At 38.3% G+C, this 18,582-nt stretch overlaps 1 protein-coding gene across 1 annotated transcript; it reads left to right on the top strand.

Annotated features, from left to right (window-relative positions):
- LOC109229858 lies at window positions 15,241–16,672 on the top strand. The gene is made up of 5 exons (XM_019395408.1): window positions 15,241–15,278; window positions 15,403–15,609; window positions 15,879–16,204; window positions 16,317–16,395; window positions 16,438–16,672. The coding sequence occupies exons 1-5, from the start codon at window positions 15,241–15,243 to the stop codon at window positions 16,670–16,672; spliced, it is 885 nt and encodes a 294-aa protein (XP_019250953.1).

Here is an 18,582-nt window from a genome sequence, read left to right as displayed (position 1 = left end):
ATGTCAAACGATAGCTCCAACTTCACATCAATATATGTTAACTCTCTACTTCTTTACGCACAAGTACATCAAGAGTTACCACTTATCAATGAATGTTTGCACACCAATACAACTATTTTTCTTCACCTTTTCAATTCAAGTGGCTCTTACTTTTTCAATACATTGCACCTTTCTCCTAATTTTGTTTGTTCCACTCAAAAGCCAAACCAACCACCCCATACTTCAACTTTTACAAAGTTCATAACAAATTCACGTGCTTATGCAAGGTGAAAATGTTCGAATAGATGGTCAATTCAAACAAATGGGTAAGGCTTGTAATGTGGTTTCCAAAGAAACGGGTTTACATGCTCAATGGGGTTAACTAAGATTCATAACAATTAGGTGGGTAAACGCATATAACTGGCTTAACAAAGAAATGCCCATATCACTTCCAAGATTGAACAAAACTACTATTTCACTTTGCAAACACATGGGGTAAGTTCTAGACATCAAATGCAATGCACATAGCAACACAAAAACCTCACACACACATGGAACATAACTCACTCAGGATTGGACTCATCAAGACACTCTAGTCAAATAGGTTAAACAAAGTTAAGATCAAACAATTTAAGATACTTATGCAAGATTCAAAAACTGAGCCTAAGCGTCACAACTAAAACACTCACTATTCTCAAGGCATAACAGAGTCAACAGATATTGCTTCAATTCAAATCACAACACACGGTTTACTACTTCTACTCTTACAAAATAAAAACTAACTACACCTGGTTCAAACAAAACCCTTGAAAAAGAACTGCGGCCCAAAGTAAAACCAAGGGGGAATTATTACACTACCTACAAAAGAAAATCTTTTATGGTCTTTTCCTTCAACTTAAATCCTCAAGAAACCTGTCGATATGATATCTATCATCGGGAAAAGTCAAAATTGTAAAAAAATTTATGTTTTTCTTTTCAATCTCTAACTACTCAAAGTAACAAAAAGAAAACTAAAACTAATATACATACAACATACAAATATCCCCCACCCCACACTTTAATTTTCGGCATGTCCCCATTGCACACAATTAAAAAGCATAAGGTAGAGGATATTTCCATAAATATCTAGTCGGGGTCGGATTCGAAGTCGGGATCCATTCCATGTGCCCGAACTAGTGCACACATTCATGCCGACAGATTCTTCTCCGCCTTCTTGGGGTACACCCCACACTTATCTTTCTCAATAACTGCAGCCTTCTCTTTCACTCCCTTTACCTTCCACTCAACACTTGCAGCTGGCTTCTCCTTTTTCACCCCCTTTTCTACATTCATCTCAAAAGTCACTATCTCATCGCCTACTCTAAGCATGAGCTTTCTCTCATGTATATCTAATATTGCTCTGCCCATTACTAAGAATGGTTTTACTGGGATGAGGGTATCTCCTTGTTCTCCACCATCTTCACCACTATAAAGTCTACCGGAAATACAAACTTATCCATCCGCACTAAGACATCTTCAACTATCCCCTCGGGTATTATCTTTGTTTGATCTGCCAGCTGCAACAATATTGGTGCAGACCTTATCTCTCCAATTGACAAAAGCATTAGATTAATTGAGGCACCAGAATCACATAAAGATTTATCATAGTTAAGAGTGCCTAAAGAGCAAGTTATAGTAAACCTCCCTGGATCTCCACACTATTTTCGGAGTTTGTTTTGCAATATTGGATTAAAATGCGTTGTGAGCTTGACCACTAAGGTCTCTTGTATCTTTCTCCTCTTTCCAAGGATTTCCTTCAAGAATTTGGCATAAGCTGGAATTTGTGAGAGCACTTCTATGAATAGAAAATTTACATTAACCTATCCTAGCATATCTAAAAATCTCTCAAACTGCTTGTCTAGCTCTTCTCTATAGAGCTTTTGCGGGAAAGGTATAGCAGGCATATGCTTGATCACATCTTTTTCCTCCTTTCTTGAAGTTTCTTCCTTCTTCTTTTTCTCAGCTCCCTTCTTGCCTTTCTTCTTCTTATCTTCCTCCCCACTTTCTTTTTCAGGTATCACCTCTTTTGGACTGGAGTGGGTTCTTTCAACACTTGCCCGCTTCTCAAGGTCACAACATTTACCGTTTCTTTGGGATTCCTCTCAGGATCTGTTGGCAGAGTATCTGGGATTCTCTCAGACAATATAGTTGCAATTTGTTCCACTTGTCTCTCCAAGTTACGCAAACCTGTCCTAAGTGCTTTGATAGCTTCACCATGAGCATCTAATCTCTCATCTGTCTTGACAATAAATGATTTTACTAGATCTTCTAAACAAGGTTCATTTGGCTGTTGAGGCTAAAACTGCTGCCTCTGCTGATTTTGGAAGCCCGGGGTTCAATCTGAGGTTGTTTTGTTGCCATGAATTTGCTCTACCCCCAGTTGAACTCCAAGAAAAACCGGGGTGCTTTTGACACATTGCATTGAAGTTATAATTACCCACAGCATTCACTTACTCCATTGAAGCTTGACACTCATGAGTAGGGTCAATATATATCACAGGCTGCATGAGGCTCATTGTGTATTGAGGCTAAGGTTAGATTTTTATTTCTTTAGCCATGGCATCAAATTGTACCTGCACAGATATGTTAGCATCAACTTGCTGAACACCAGTTGATCTTCTTCTTAGAGCAATTGGAGAGGGCCACTAATTTGAATCTTGAGATAACTCATTTAGAATTGTGACTATCTAGAGTCTTTTTCATCAATGGGCCTCCAACTACATTACTCAATGTTCTACGTGAGGGCCGGTGTCAATCCATCCCAAAAGTCCTGGAGTTGAATCTAGAGTTGTATTCCGATGTGCTGACACTTTCACATTATCTCCTTAAAACTCTCCCATGCTTTAAACACCGTTTTCATCTCGTTCTGGTAGAAGTTATGGATTTCTCTTCTAAACTTTCCCGTCTTAGGTGATGAGAAATATTTAGCAAGAAATTTTCTAGTCATCTCTTCCCATGTCCAAATGGATCCCTGGGGCAAGTTTCGAAGCCAGTGCTTTGCATCGTCTTTGTAGCGTTGTTTGTCCTACAGTTGAATCTATCTATTGATGCAATTTTTTGTATTTAATTTCTATTTTATAAAGGCTCGCTCTTTTATAAAAGGCAGTACTTCAGGGTCGAATTTATTTTCCTAATTTGTATTGTTTTAGGGAGTTGATTTTTGAGGAGGCTCATAGCTCCAATATCTATTCATTCAGGTGCTACAAGACATATCGTCCTTTGAAGCCTATGTTGTTCGTTCATTGTGGGCAGATTGACCAAATCTGTGCATTTCATTCCAATGATGATTTCTTACACTTCTGAGAGGTTGGCTCATATCTACATTATAGAGATTATCTGTTTGTATGGTGTGCCTATTTCTATCATTTTGGATCGGGGCACTTTCACATCTCACTTTTGGAGAGCTATTTAGCGAGAGTTGGGCACGCGGGTAGAGATCACTACTACATTCACCCACAGATGGATGTGTATCCCAGCGGACCATTCAAATCATTGAGGCTATGCTGAAAGCCTGTGTTATTTCTTTTGGAGGCCAATGAGATCAGTTCCTGCCTTAGCAGAATTTACTTACAACAATATCTACAAGTTCAGTATCTATATGCCACTGCATGAGGCCCTATATGGGAGGCGGTTGTCACGCCCCAACCCCGGGAGGCGCGACCAGACCTCAATCGAGTAAACCCAACTGAGCAAGCCATTTTCAACACTTTCTACCCAACTTAATACGATTAAGGAAACCATGCTTTCGTTTATTTAGACAACAGCAGAAATCGAACATTCACATTGTTAATTCATTTTCATATCACAAACCTTAAACCATGGTTTAGTTTTCAAGATTTCATACAGTTACAGTTTAGCAGAACTAGAGTTTAGATTTACTATACAGTACATTGACCCATCCGACGTCCGAACATAACCCACACAAACATATACGGAGCCCTCTAAGGATACAAAAGACTATTATGTCAACACCGGCAACAAGGCCCCGGCTATACCTCAAAAGTGGTAGTCTACAACAAAGATGTATTATAACCCCTTGAAGGAGAAAGGGGCTCACCAAGACTTTGAGAGGAGGATACTCCGCTACGTGCGATCGGCACTGTCTGCTATGGAGCCACCTATATTCATTCAAAAATGTAGCTCCCCCGGCAAAAGGGATGTTAGTACCATGGAATAGTACTAGTATGTATAACTAAACACCATCCTGTTAGAAAGAACAACCATACAAGAGTAAGAAGAAATCATAAGGACTACAAAGCTTTCAACAATCACCACGTTAGCAATATAAAAGGTTCACATAGTTTCCGTAATTTTAGGTTGGGGCATTCCATATTGTTGCATCATTATTCACAATGCCACTGCTTTCTTGAGCGGCGTCCGATCACGGCCCGATCGGCTAAGCCTTCTTACCAAGACGTTACCCTTATTTCATTCTCACTTTCTAGTTTCAATATAAATACAATACCACCATGTGTGTGTGTAGCATGGCGTCCGATCACGGCCCGATCGGCTAAGCCGTATTACCAAGACGTTACCCTTTTCCGTTAATCATCTCACTTCAATTTTTTGTTTCACATGTATTCGTTCATCGCCACTTGGGGACACAATTACCACAGCATACTTGGAACTAGGCCACATTCCATAACTCACGTTTCACATTATTCCCATTTTCAATGTTAACCTTGCCATTTAAGATCATAGGCACATACAAAAGCAACTCAAGTTATAAGCATAGAGAGGAATTCATCTAGTTCGGCATATTAATCACAATGTAACCTCGAATTGAAATTTAGGCATTTAGCACATAGCTCATGTTATCCACGCATACTCAATTTTACAAAGAATAACACATTAAACACATGGAGACGCACCTTCCACATATATTTTCACAACATCAATTCATTTGATATAACAAGTACTACATCGATCAAATTTCGGACTTACAACATTTGCACGGACACCATGGAAGCTCAATTTCTAGGAAGAGGGGGTTTTTGCCATATATACCTCAATAGAGCTTTCCTTAAATCCTTACAATAAATTTCGGAATTTCCTAGCAACTTCGATCTATTTTATGAAAATTGCAAGTTGAACCAAGAATTAGAGACATGATTAAGGTTCTAGCTTATTTGAGAATATTAGCAAGCACTAAGTGTGCATTGTGATGTTAGGACCCCTTTTGTGAAGGATTTTCATCATTTTGCACCCCAATTGCTATCTTTTTAGTTCACAACCTCCCCATACCCCATTATCTTTTATGCATGCAAGAAAATCTACTTTTATACCCATGAACCCACAAGCTAATTCCTCATTCTAGTGTGAATTTCGAAACAAAAGGTTAGGGCTCAAGTTCTTACCTCTTGGGGTGAAGGCCTAGAAGCGGTACTTGAATTTCTTCAAGGGTTTAGGCAAGGATTGGGTGGGGACTTGATGAAGATCACTCTCTCTCTCTCTCTAGAACTTCCTCTCTCACTCTATTTGCAGTAAAATAACAAAAAAGGGGTCTAATGGGGTGTTTTCAATGGGATGGGGTCGGGTTTTAAAAGTTAGAAAGTAGGGGCCCCGACACAGTCTGCAATCGCATAATGGACATGCGGCCCGCAAAAGGGACCGCAAATATGGCTTCAAGAACCCGAACAAACTACCCGGGTATGCGACAAGAATGCGGTCCACATACCTGTTCTGCGGTCGCATAATGAACCGCAGAACTGCCCCTCGCAAAATTCCAAGGGGATTATGCGATGACTATGCGGCCCGCATATTGATTATGTGATCGCATAATGGGCCGCATAGTTGACCTCAAAATTAACCATCAAACTGTCTGAATCTGCGGCGACTACGCGATCCGCATACCTGTTATGCGACCGCATAATGGACCGCATAAGCGCACTTTTCTGGAAAACATTATTCCTTAACTTTTTAATGCATAGATCAGTCCAAACTCCAAAGGGTCTGAACCGCGGCTCGCTTAGAATTTTACAAATTTCTAACATATATTCCTAACTTGGCACTACGAGCTTTCGGGCTTTGAGTAGAAATATTCACGGGGCCTTACAGCGGTGTCGGTTTAAGCCTATTAATTCTAGATTGTTGGGATCATATTTGGTTAGTGATGCTTTGGAAAAGGATAAGTTGACTCAGGAGCAACTTTGTACAACGCAGTTCATGCAGAGGTGTTGTGCTGATAGGAAGGTTTGTAATGTGGCTTTCATTGAAAGTGAAAGGTTTCTTCTTAGAGTTTTGCCTATAGAGGGCGTGATGAGATTTGGGAAGAAGGGCAAGTTTAGCCCTAGGTATATTAGCCCGTTTGAGGTTTTGGAGAGGGTTGGTGAGGTGCCTTATAGGCTTCCTTTGCCACCTAGTTTATCGAGAGATCATTCGGTATTTCATAATTCCATTCTTCGCAAGTATTATGAAGACCAGTAACATGTGCTAGATTTCAGTTCAGTAAAGTTAGATGATAAGTTGAATTATGAAGAAAGGCCGATGGCCATTTTGGATAGGCATGTTTGAAAGTTGAGGTCGAAAGAGATTGCATAAGTGAAGGTCTAGTGGAGAGGTCACACAATCGAGGAAGCAACTTGGGAGAACAAGCGTGATATACATAATAGATATCCTCGCCATTTTGGCATTCTATGTATGATTCTAAATACGTTTGAGGATGAACATTTGTCTAAGAAGGGGAGAAAATTATGTCCCGATCGATTGTTTTGAGTATTTGTGCCCCATTCCCCCATTTGATGTTTCCCGTATTAATGTTTTATGACTTGTGTGTATGGTTAGTTTTGTTTTGGAAAGGTTTGGAAATGAATTGGAAAACTTAGTCTCATTTTTGAAGATTAAGTTGCTAGAGACCATGATTTTACTTTTGAGTAGACAACCTCGGATTAGTGATTTGATTATTCCAATAGGTTCATATGATAATTTTGGGTTTCGTTGTATGTTTGGAGTTGATTTTGGTTGTTCCTAGAAGAATTTGGCTCTATTTGCCGAAAGTTGGCAATTGAAGAATTGGAAAGTTCATAGGTCTGACCGATAGGTGACTATGATGCTATCAAGTTTCGATTGGTGTTTCGGGAATTTGAATACACTCATTTAGTGCATTAGTACTTGTGTGTAAGTTTAGGTTGTGATCCGGAATGTCTAAGTGTAATTAAGATGTGTTTAGTGAAGTTGGAAGTTTAGGAATTAAGAGATTGATTTTGATCTTTGATTCTTGATTTTGATATTATTTCTAGCGTTTTGAGCCTTTGGATAAGTTTAAATTATGTATATGGACTGGTTGGTATGAATGGACGTCCCGGACGTTCGGGTGTGTTTTGGGACGATTTCAGAAAATTTGGGAGTGGTTTGGTGTAGTCAGTACTGGTGTATCACACCTGCCGAGGAATGAGCGCAAGTGCAAAGTTGCACCTGCGATGGTAATGTTTATTTTGCAAATATGTCTTGGTCTAGGGGTTGGCCGCATCTGCGAAGAGGGAGCGCATCTTCAATATCGCACATGTAGAGACTATGTGCGCGCTTGCGAGATGGGGAGGGCCTAAGAAGTTGCATACCTATGATAGGATGGTCGCACCTGCAAGGTCGTAGATACACTAGGTGCGTTGCAGGTGATAAGGTATAGTGTGTAAGAGGAATTTGCATATGCGAGGATTTAGGTCGCATAAGTGAGCTCGCAGATACAACCTCTGGGGCACAGATGAAACAATGCCTGACAGACCCTATATTCTGGGGATTTTTCCCATTTTTATTGTTTTGAGTTTTGTTGCACGAGAAGAGGCGATTTATTGGAAGAGATTTTCACTACTACTTTGAGGGTATGTAATTTATACTCGAATTTAATGATATATATGTTTATTCCTAATAGATTTATACACTTTGATCATGGATTTTTAAAGAGAAATTTGAGTTTTTCTCTACATTTTGAAAGAGTGTAATTTGGGGATCTGAGGATCAATCTGGACTCAATTTTTGAATCTAATCACATATTTGGACTTGTGATTTTATTGGTAGTCGGAATCTACCCCTAGACTTGATTTTTGACTGTGTGGGCCCATGTTGACTTTTGGGAATTCGATTAAAGATTGAAGCTTTATTGTTTGGAATTGATTCCTATATCTTTATTTGATGTTATTTAGTCAAATTTGACTAGATTTGAGTCACTTGGAGTTGAATTTGAAGGGAAACGCGGTTGTTGATTGATTAAAACTTTTCGGGTGGAGGTAAGTCTCTTGTCTATCATTGTAAGAGGAAATACTCCCCATAGGCGATCTATTTGCTACTTGTTACTTGATTTAAGTGCGACGTATATTCTAAGTGACAAGCGTATATGCATATCTAAATTATGACCATAGCCGGATAGAGTCGGACATATAGCATGCTTACTTGGACTATGTGACATATTATTCTTATTCCATTACTACTTGATGAAGTTTATCTATGATTAGAGATCATGCCTATGACTTATGGCTTATTGAATCGACCGTTGTCGTATTTTCGCCTTGATTTATGATTTAGTGGCTATTGCCTTGTCTTCTCATGTTTGATATTATGATCAGACTTAAGAATATTAAATAAGCATAATTAACTGATATGAGAAGTTGAATTACATGATTAGCCATAGATTTCTCTTGTTGATGTAAACATTCATCCGCATTTTGTTATTATTTCCTGGTGCACCAAGTGAGAGACTTAAATATTGAGGAACGTTGAGGACTTTGACACCAAGGACATTGTGACCGGTATCAGTTAATCATAGTTGATGGTACTATGATTGGGTCGGGTTGCACACTGTAATAATTCTAGGATAGAATCGATTTGCATGTTGTAACAATATTATGAGTGGATCGGGTTGCACGCTGCAACGGTGCTTGAATTTGGATGTATTCCTCCGGAGTCAAGTGATTACTTATGTTACTTTGGGCCTACTGAGCTCAAGTACACAAATTGATTTTTGGTTTGGACACTTGGCCAGTGTCAGGCATATGGATTGATGTTTTGATGTATTAAGATTGTATCATGAGCATGTATTTGCATACTAGACTCATGCAGTTGCTCTTATTTATAAACATTGATTGATTCATGTTATGCTTATGAAATAATTGAGATATTATAAATCGTGTTGCATTTATTTGTCTGAAAAAACATGTCTAAATTCTAGATTTTTGCGCCATTACCTTTTATATCTATTTGATGATACCATACCTTATTTCTTGTTCTGTTCATTCTCTTCACTTGCTATTGGACTGTTAGTAATTTTCAGTGTCGATCCCTCACCACTATTTATTTGAGGCTAGGTTTGATTGTTAGATGCTTGTGATGATGTGACAGCAGATTTTGGGCATACTATTAGACAGTTGTGGTTGTGTTTAGACACTACATTGGTTTATGTATTTTATGATATTGGATTTAAGACTTATTCTATATTGTTATTTATATCTGCTTTATAAATGTTGTTGACTGTTGGCTTGACCAGCAAGAAGGTTAGGCTCCATCACAACATTTGGTAAGATTTTGGTCAGATTAGAGATTTTTACCCCAAATTCAAAGGTTAGTGATTCTAACTTGGATGTGACCTAAGCTATTGAATACCCATGGATTTCTACAACTAAATCTAAAATTTTGAAGAAAGAGAAAGAGGGTTTTGACATAAAAAGTAATTATTTTTTGGAGTTTTAAACACCGATTTGAGGTTGAATTTGTAAACAAAGTATTTATTTGGACTCGGGAGATCATGGGTGGTCGAATATTTTAATCAATTTCGAATTCTGGACATGTGGGTCCGTATTGACTTTTGTTGGCTTCTCCAAAATTAATTAAAGATTGATGATTTTTAGATTGAAATTGATTCCTAAAGCATTGGTTGATTTCTTTGAGTGTTGTTTGGATAGATTTGGGAAATTTGAAGAAGAATTTCAAAGGAAAAGCGGTATTTGAGGATTAATGTTATCACAAAAGAAGGTAAGTCTCTGGTCTAATCTTGTTAGGAGTGAATTAATGCCATATCATGTTTGGGGTTATTTTAGGCTTTCTTATGCCTTGTTCTGTTGTCTGAACATCTTAACAAATGCTTTATTTGATTGTATGACTATGTGAGCCTATTTCTTCATGTTAGAAATTATGTTTAGGCTTATGACATGTTATGGGATAGTGTCAGCCATTCTTAATAGGTCTAAAGGGTTCGCTCATACTGGAGGGATCATCCGTGAGAGGTCTGGCAGTTCACACAAATTTGAAGAAGTTATCATGGACGAGCCACAAGTAGGAAAACTTGCACGTGTGGTTCTGGTCGGGCTTTCTTGAGGTATCTAATAACCTTGTTTCTGCTCACCGCCAGTGCACCTCTCATAACTATTGACCATTTATTTTGGAATAATCTTTTCTGAAGGGATACTTATGGATAAGAAAAAGAAGAAAACTAAAGGAGAAATTTGTCCAATAGTAAAAAATGGTGCCTCCAAAGATTGACAAAAGACTCTCTCGAATACCTTGAGAAGAGAATCATTGGTTTGACCAGTGAACTATGTGGGAAATAGACCTTTTTAATTTGATTTGAAGCAATATTTTTTGAAAGTAACCATTTGTCATGCCCAAACCGGAGGAGGCATGGCCGGCACCCGGTGCCATACTCGGCCGAGCGTACCGCTCTATAACAGTAAACTCCAAGAGGTAGCCCTTAACTCAGGATGACGAGGCCTACCGGCAAGCTGACAATACCAATCAACACTGACAAGGTCATATTCTAAATTATCTGAAAATAACATTTATAAAATATTAGGGATATACATACCCAAAAGCTCATATAAATATCTGTGCCGGCGGACGAGGCTTCCATGAATGTCTATAACCAGCAATACCAAACTGAACATGTACACAGGGCTGGCAAGGCCACAATACTGGCATACAATATATACAGGATACGTCTACAAGCCTCTTGAGATAACAGAAATGTATAATGGTTAGGGTAGGGTCCAGACCTACCCATCAAGTCTGTATATATAAAAGAGACTCCAAAGTCTGGACTTGGTAACTCCTAGGGAGTAGAGCTTACAAATCAAGCTGATGTCTGGATTTATCTACTAGGAAGGTGTATCCGGCTATTTATCACAATTCGCAGGCATGAAATGCAACGTCCTCGAAAAAAGAAACATCAGTACGAAGTAATGTACTGAGTATGTAAGGAAATAAAATAACTTAAAGCTGAAACTGAACTGATATTATAATAATTGGAAGTAACTTGGAGTCAAACATGATTTGAATATATGCTTACATGCTGATACTAACTCAACTCTATCAATATGGTTAGTAAAATAGTAATCCGGCCCTATAAGGCTCGGTATAAGTAACTGCTTGGCCGTAGTAGGTTCGTTCATCGGCGCTCGGACATACTAGACTCAGTATCTTAATCATTACTTTGCCATTATGGGCTCGCTTATAGGTGCTCGACCACATTAGGCTCGGTATATAACTTACCAGCTAATCGGAGGTTGCCCCATAAAAGACCCGCCTACCGATTATAGCTCGGTGGTGGTGAAATTACTGTAATACTGTATATATGTAGTCCTCTGGTCTCTTGACTGACAGAAGACAATAATTAACTGAATATAAAGTGCCAATAAGGGAGAATACTATAACTTATGATACTAGGATAATGTACATAAATTCAGGAATACGAACTTCTCTTTATGTCTCATTATCAAAATGCGTTTAGTTACGGGATCATACCAAAATGAAGGAATGGGTTAGTCTTAAAATACCTTTGTTTCCTTGACACCAAAGTAAAACCTAAAGCAGGTCAAGATATACTTCAATCTACACAATAATAAGGGCATAATACATCACGAACGAAACTACCACTTAACATGACGAGGGACAAGCTCGGATTGAATCCCGTGTGAACCCTTTAACCCCAAAGTCATTTATTAATTAAATTAACAACATCTCCAACGTGATATTAAATTTCATCTCCTAATTCACCCTCAAACATCCTAACAATCCGGCACTAACAGCAAGTACAACATTGCATTATTATGTTGTCCTTTCTCTTCTTATTCATAGTAGCAACAGCAAGTTCGACATGTACACAATATATTCATAATAACAACATCATAAGAAATTCATTTCTAAGGTTTTCAACCATTTATATTTCTTGGGAACAACCCTTCCAAAACAGTCTATTAAGAACAATAACATCTCAAACTATATCAAGTATCCTCATGTAGTATATTTCTCAAATAATGCAAAAAACATACAAAAATTTCAAGCATAGGTAGTAGAGTATTACAAATACCTAGCCTAGTATAAAACACTTGAAATTTAAGCAAAACACAACTCACAACAATCATCAACGACAACACAGCCTTAACGAGGTGTTGTTCTTCACTAGAACGAATATTTGATTGCCAAAATTAGATGTAATCACGTGGATTCGCCTTCAAACCCTTATGGAACTGTTACGGAACCATTAGAGAGTGTGGGGGTGAAGTATGGTCGGAATAAAATGACCAAAGATCAGCCCTAAAATGTAACTAAAAGAGCCTTAATGCGACAACAACACGATAGAAGAACTTTCCACTATTTTTACAGGGTTCTTGATGTTAGACTTTGGTGGTTTACCTTAGAAATAACCCTTAAAACTTTGAGAGGTCTTAGAGAGACTTTTGGGAGATATGGTGTGTGCTCTGGCCGAAAAATGAGAGAGATAAGGGTGTCCTCCATTTTTATAACAAAAGGATAAGCTTGCACCGCCTAGGTGGGTCCCATAGAGGCTGCCTGTGCAGTATCACGATAATATGATATTTTATACTCCAACATTGTATCCACGAATGATCCAATGCGTTGGAAATAGGACTCATGTATATTAGATTTGGTGAGTTTTCACCCTGTAACTCATAGTATATTGAAAGAAAAGCTCGGTGACATTAGACCCAAATTTCAGTAAGATTATGAACGTATCTTGCGACAACTTTTTTCGGCTATTATTTTACAACTTGTTTGACTTCAAAACATAACATACAAATTTTATATGATTCAATTATCTTTAAACATGAATTCCTTAGCATATTATAAACTCCTAGCATTGCCCTGAAAGTACGGGTCATAATATCTTTGATTCGTTTAGCCTCCAACCCTCGTAATACTTCCATAAAACATGTGTTAACTCATCATTATCTTTGTAAAGGTCCATAAGCTCCCCGACTTATATTGATTCACTTAAGACACATTCCATTCAGTTTGCTTTCAGAAAACTTGATAGGGGCGGATTACTTCGTTATGCGCTGCCAGCGGCCGCAACTTAAAGGTGCAGGTTGATATCTTCGGTTGAGGCTGTAGTCATTTGTTCATACTCAACTTATTTGGGTATGATGGGCTAATCTGGAGATGTTAATATACTTATTTTGGCCGAAGTAATGCTTTATATCATGAACACATATTCGCACCTCTATTTATTATGTCATTGTGCATATTATTTAATATCTCCTTAGCATATTTATATATTATTAGAGATGGAGATCTGAACACTAATTAATACGATTATGGAACAGTGGGACATTGTGAGTGGAATGATATTGTTATCGGGCGATGGCTTATGCGGTGCAGTTATTCTGATATTGATATGTTATTGCACGATAAATTTCGTGAAGCTAGAGTCGTCCTTTCGGAGTCAGGTGATCACCTAAGTTATATTGGGCCCTATAAGCGTAGGTGATACGCGTATCGTGTTGGAGTACATGAGATATGCTGGATTATGTTGGGGCACATTGGATATGATGAATATTATTTATGATTGAGTCTTGAGGATGCCTAAACTTCCTAAACTCATGTAGGAGAATTCATATTGGTTTTACTTGGTGCATATCATCTTTATATGCGAATATAACAATTGAATTATGATTTTGTTATCTTGTTCTAAGAAGCACACTTATCCTATCTCTGATTTGTGAACCTTACTATATATGTTGTTCTTGATTACTTTTTTAGAGATTCTATGTTGTTATGAACTTTTTCGATGTTAGACTGGATACTTATTAAGTACACATTATTTTTTGTACCCATACTATATTTTTGCATATTTTGTACAGACTCCGATATTGATCCCAGTGGTGTCCAGGAGGTTGCCTAGTAGTTGACCATTGGAGACTCGCGGTGAACTGCTATTAAGGGCTCGCATATTATGGAGTCTCCTTCCTTTATTTCATACTGTGTATCTTTAACTAGACGAAAATCTTGTATTATAAGACTCAATTGTATTTCATCTTAGCAGATCATGACTTCGTACTACCGAATTTGAAAGAATATTATAGTGTTTTCCATATTTGTCTGATGATTTGAGAGTCATTTATGTTTTATCTATATTATAACAGTAGATTACCCCTCACTTGTCTTGCTTTGGTTGGTTATAAATATTGACTTATCTAGTGAGTTGAGTTAGGTATCAACGTAGCCACAGTGAGATTTGTGGGGCGTGAGAATAGGTGTATCTTTACCTAATTTTAATTTTTGAAGCCATCATTTCCAATAAAATAATATTCAATGAAGATTACAAGGGAAGTCGACCAAACTAGTAGGAGTAGTAATGTTTTATTTCTAAACCGACCATGAGAACTGCACACGTCTTCATTTGTTGAACTTAAGAAGAGATGAGTCACATCTACAAAAATATCTCCCCTCTACCCTATTTTATATACATTACATTATAATTACAATAGTAGTTGCGTTGTTAAAATATTTTAATTAAGATGGGTCTACAATGACATTATTAACTGATACAGGAATCCCTTGAAGTTTGAATATGATTGGGGCCAATTCTTACGTAGTTGGCATCCATAGAGAAACTATGGAGTTTTGAAAGCTGCAAAAGCCCATTTTCATTTGGGGATGAGGCAAGACAATTCCACTTGTGTGAAGCCGGCCATTAAAACTTGATTAAACTTGACATGTAGTTCCCATAAATTACTGCTTCGAGAAGCTTAAAAAATTGCGTCTTCCTTCGTTTTTTTTTTTTTTTTTTTTTTTTTTTTTTTTTTTTTGGTAGGGTTGTGAAATTGTCTGTTTGCTATTAAAAACATGAGAGTTATATTGACGGGTATTGTGGAAATTCAATTCCCTTGTAAAGCATACTACACGCAAAAAGAAATATATACTGCTAGTCTATACATATAAATTTTTTCTTGTCCAAATAAGACTAGATTTTCTTTATCCTCCGTTAATTCAGTCTTCAGTATGGGGAAAGCTGTTCTTCTTCCTATGTACCTTGAAGAGTACGTATCAAATCAATTCATGCATGTTCGTATGAGGAGAGGGATAATAATTTAGATCTTCGATAATTATTAGCATGAAGGTGAAAATATTTTAAATTTAGGTTCATTTAGAAAGATGAATTAGGAAAGAGGCAAGGAAAGAGGCAAAGTTGGCAGTCACGGCGGCTAAGACTGCAGCTTTTGAGCGTTTGTATGAGGATCTTGCAATTGGGGGAAAAGAAGGCGACACGAAGATGTACAGGTTAGCCAAGATTAGGGTGAGGAAGGCTCGGGACCTGGACCAAGTGCGGTGCATCAAAGATGAAGAGGGTAAGGTTCTGGTGGAAGAGGCGTATATCACACGTAGCTTGTAGGAGTACTTCCATAGACTCCTGAACGAGGGAGGGGAAAGAAACATCATGCTAGGTGAGTTAGAAAACTCAGGGAGTCAGAGGGATTTTGGTTTTTGTAGGCGCATTAGGAGCGAGGAGGTTGAGGGGGCTATGTGGAAGATGAGCAGGGGTAGGCAACCGGGCAGGACGAGATACCAGTGAAATTTTAGTAAGAAGTGGGTCGTGCAGGCTTGGGGTAGCTTACTGGTTTGTTTAATGTCATTCTCAGGATGGTGGTGGAGAGAAGGGTGCGACGTAGTGTTACTATTTTCGAGAACCAGTTCGAATTTATGCCAGACCGATTTACGACTGAAGCCATTCACCTTGTGAGGTTATTGGTCGAGCAGTATAGGGAGAGAAAGAAGGACCTGCATATGGTATTCATTGATCCAGAGAAGGCCTATGAGAAAGTCCCGAGAGAGGTTCTACTGAGATGTATGGAGGCTAGCAGTGTCGCGGTTGCGTACATTACTATGATTAAGGACATGTACGAGGGAGCGAAGGCCCGGGTAAGGACTGCGAAAGGAGACTCGGATTATTTCCCAATGGAGATGGGTTGCATTAGGATCGGCTCTTAGCTCGTTTTTGATTACCTTAGCATTAGATGTGCTGACGCGACACATACAAGGGGAAGTATAATGGTGTATGCTATTTGCTGATGACATAGATCTGATTGACGAGACACGCGGCGGAATTAACGCTAGCTTGGATGTTTGGAGACAGACACCGGAGTCTAAAGGTTTCAAGTTGAGTAGGTCATAATTTGAGTACTTGGAGTGCACGTTCAGTGGTGGGATGCATGAAGAAGAAGTGGAAGTGAAGATTCATACTCAAGTCATCTCTAAAAGAGATAGTTTCAAGTATCTTGGGTCTATGATTCAAGGCAACATGGAGATTGACGAGGATGTTACTCCTCGTATTGGAGCGGGGTGGATGTGTGGAGGACAAGTTGTGCGAATCGAAGAGGAGATTGTTCGGGCATGTGAACAGAAGAGACATAGATGCTCCAGTCAGGAGGTGTGAGGGGTTGTCAATGGCGGGTCAGAAGAAGGGAAGTAGTAGGCCTAAGAAGTATTGGGGAGAGGTAGTTGGGCATGACATCTCGTTGCTCCAGCTTACCGAGGATATGACCCACAATAGGAAGGTGTGCATGTCGAGGATTAAGGTTGTAGGTTGACTGATAGTAGTGTGTTCCTCCTAGGCTTACCCAACGTACTAGATTTTTGTATTATCTTATCATGGTTCTATATTATTAGATGTTGTGTTATTTATACTCATTACCATATTATATTGTTGTTACCATTGTTTGCTACTTGGCTGCTTTATCTTATCTCCTCCCTGAGCCGAGGGTCTAACGAAAATAGCCTCTTGATCTTTATAAGGTAGGGGTAAGGTCTACGTACACACCACCCTACCAAGACCCTATTTATGGGATTACACTAATTTTGTTATTGTTGTTGTTGTTGTTGTTGTTGTTGTTGTAGAAAGATGAGTCATGTCTGAAGTAAATGATATCAAAGGCCTTTATCTTAGGCATTTGTCGCGATTTTCTTACCATATTTGTCTTTTCCTATTCCTTGAAGGAAGTGCCACATATTTACCATAATTAGTTTTTCCTTTTCCTAAATGAAAATTAGTAATCTCCTATATTTGGCTAGTCCTTTTTATTGGAGAAAAAGGGTTTAGTCTTTTATGAGGATACTTCCTTGTCATTCATTAACATCCACAATATAGTCCATAAGGGGTATGGGAGTCTTGTTCAGGGGGAGAATTTGCGAGACAAGTGTTATGCTATCACTTGTGTGTGCCTCTTTGTGAGGTTGTTCTCTCGATATTTTATACTTTTTTTTTATATAATGGATTGCTTATCTCCGCTGTGGATGTACGTATGTCAATTGACTGAACCACGTGAAATATTTATGTCTTGTCACTAGACAAAATCCCATCTTAAGAATCGTGATCGATAGCACCTAGTAGCTAAAACTAGCTAAGCCAATCTCTTACAACAGTTAAGTAGACAAACATGATATTTTGAAGCAGAGTTTAATATAAATGCCGAAAAAAGGTTAAACAAGCCAACACGACAATAATCACAACAGTTCCCCAAGACTAGGTAATACAAAGTCACGAGCTCTAATTGAATACCTAAAAATATCCCTAAATACAATATTGTTTGGATAGAGAGTAGACGGTATAAGTGTAAGGAAAGGACTCCAAGGGTCTGCGATGAACAAGGCAACTCTATCTTGAATCCTTGCATTCAAAGAAGCTCACACGGCCCGGGTCAACTATCTCCATCACCTGGATCTACAAAAAATATCCAGAAGTGTAGTATGAGTACACCACAGTCGGTGCCCAGTAAGTATAATGACTAACCATAGTAGAAAAATGACGAGGTTCAAGTCAAGACAATCACTAATTAAATAACTTGTGCTGAATACCAATATACAACTAACAATTGAAAACAAAATACATTAATGGAAACAATAATCATGTGAAAAAACAACAAAATAATCAAAGCACATAGGAAATAGAAGTTAAAGCAACTAAGGAAAAGAATGACAAATCTAATCATCAACCGTACCGACACCAGATTTACAACTAGAATCACCCCAAGGTACCATACGTCACAATCACAAATCACAAGTCACGAATCACGAATTATATACACATGGAACCTGGTGCCCACATTACCAATTACCTTCGCACGGTAAGGACCTCCTGCCACAACATAAGTCACACTCGCACTACAAAGTCCTCGTACCACAATATAAGTCACACTGGCATGACACAGACCTTGTGCCTCAACAAATTCCACAATTGTACGACAAAGACCTCGTGCCACAACGTATATCGTATCTGTGTCAATTACCAATAAAATATTAAAAGAGAATTTAACAAAAATAAAATAAAATAAATCATGATAACAATTT

Source organism: Nicotiana attenuata, chromosome 7 (assembly GCF_001879085.1).
Source record: "Nicotiana attenuata strain UT chromosome 7, NIATTr2, whole genome shotgun sequence".
Taxonomy (NCBI): domain Eukaryota; kingdom Viridiplantae; phylum Streptophyta; class Magnoliopsida; order Solanales; family Solanaceae; genus Nicotiana; species Nicotiana attenuata.
This window is presented reverse-complemented; position numbering and strand designations above follow the sequence as displayed.

Excerpts from the sequence above, each read along its gene's own strand:
- LOC109229858 (XM_019395408.1), top strand. The coding sequence starts at position 15,241 with ATGGGGAAAGCTGTTCTTCTTCCTATGTACCTTGAAGA. Across the intron at positions 15,610-15,878 it reads AAGGTTCTGGTGGAAGAGGC|GATGGTGGTGGAGAGAAGGG; the intron begins GTATATCACACG and ends TGTCATTCTCAG. Across the intron at positions 16,205-16,316 it reads TTATTTCCCAATGGAGATGG|ATCTGATTGACGAGACACGC; the intron begins GTTGCATTAGGA and ends CTGATGACATAG.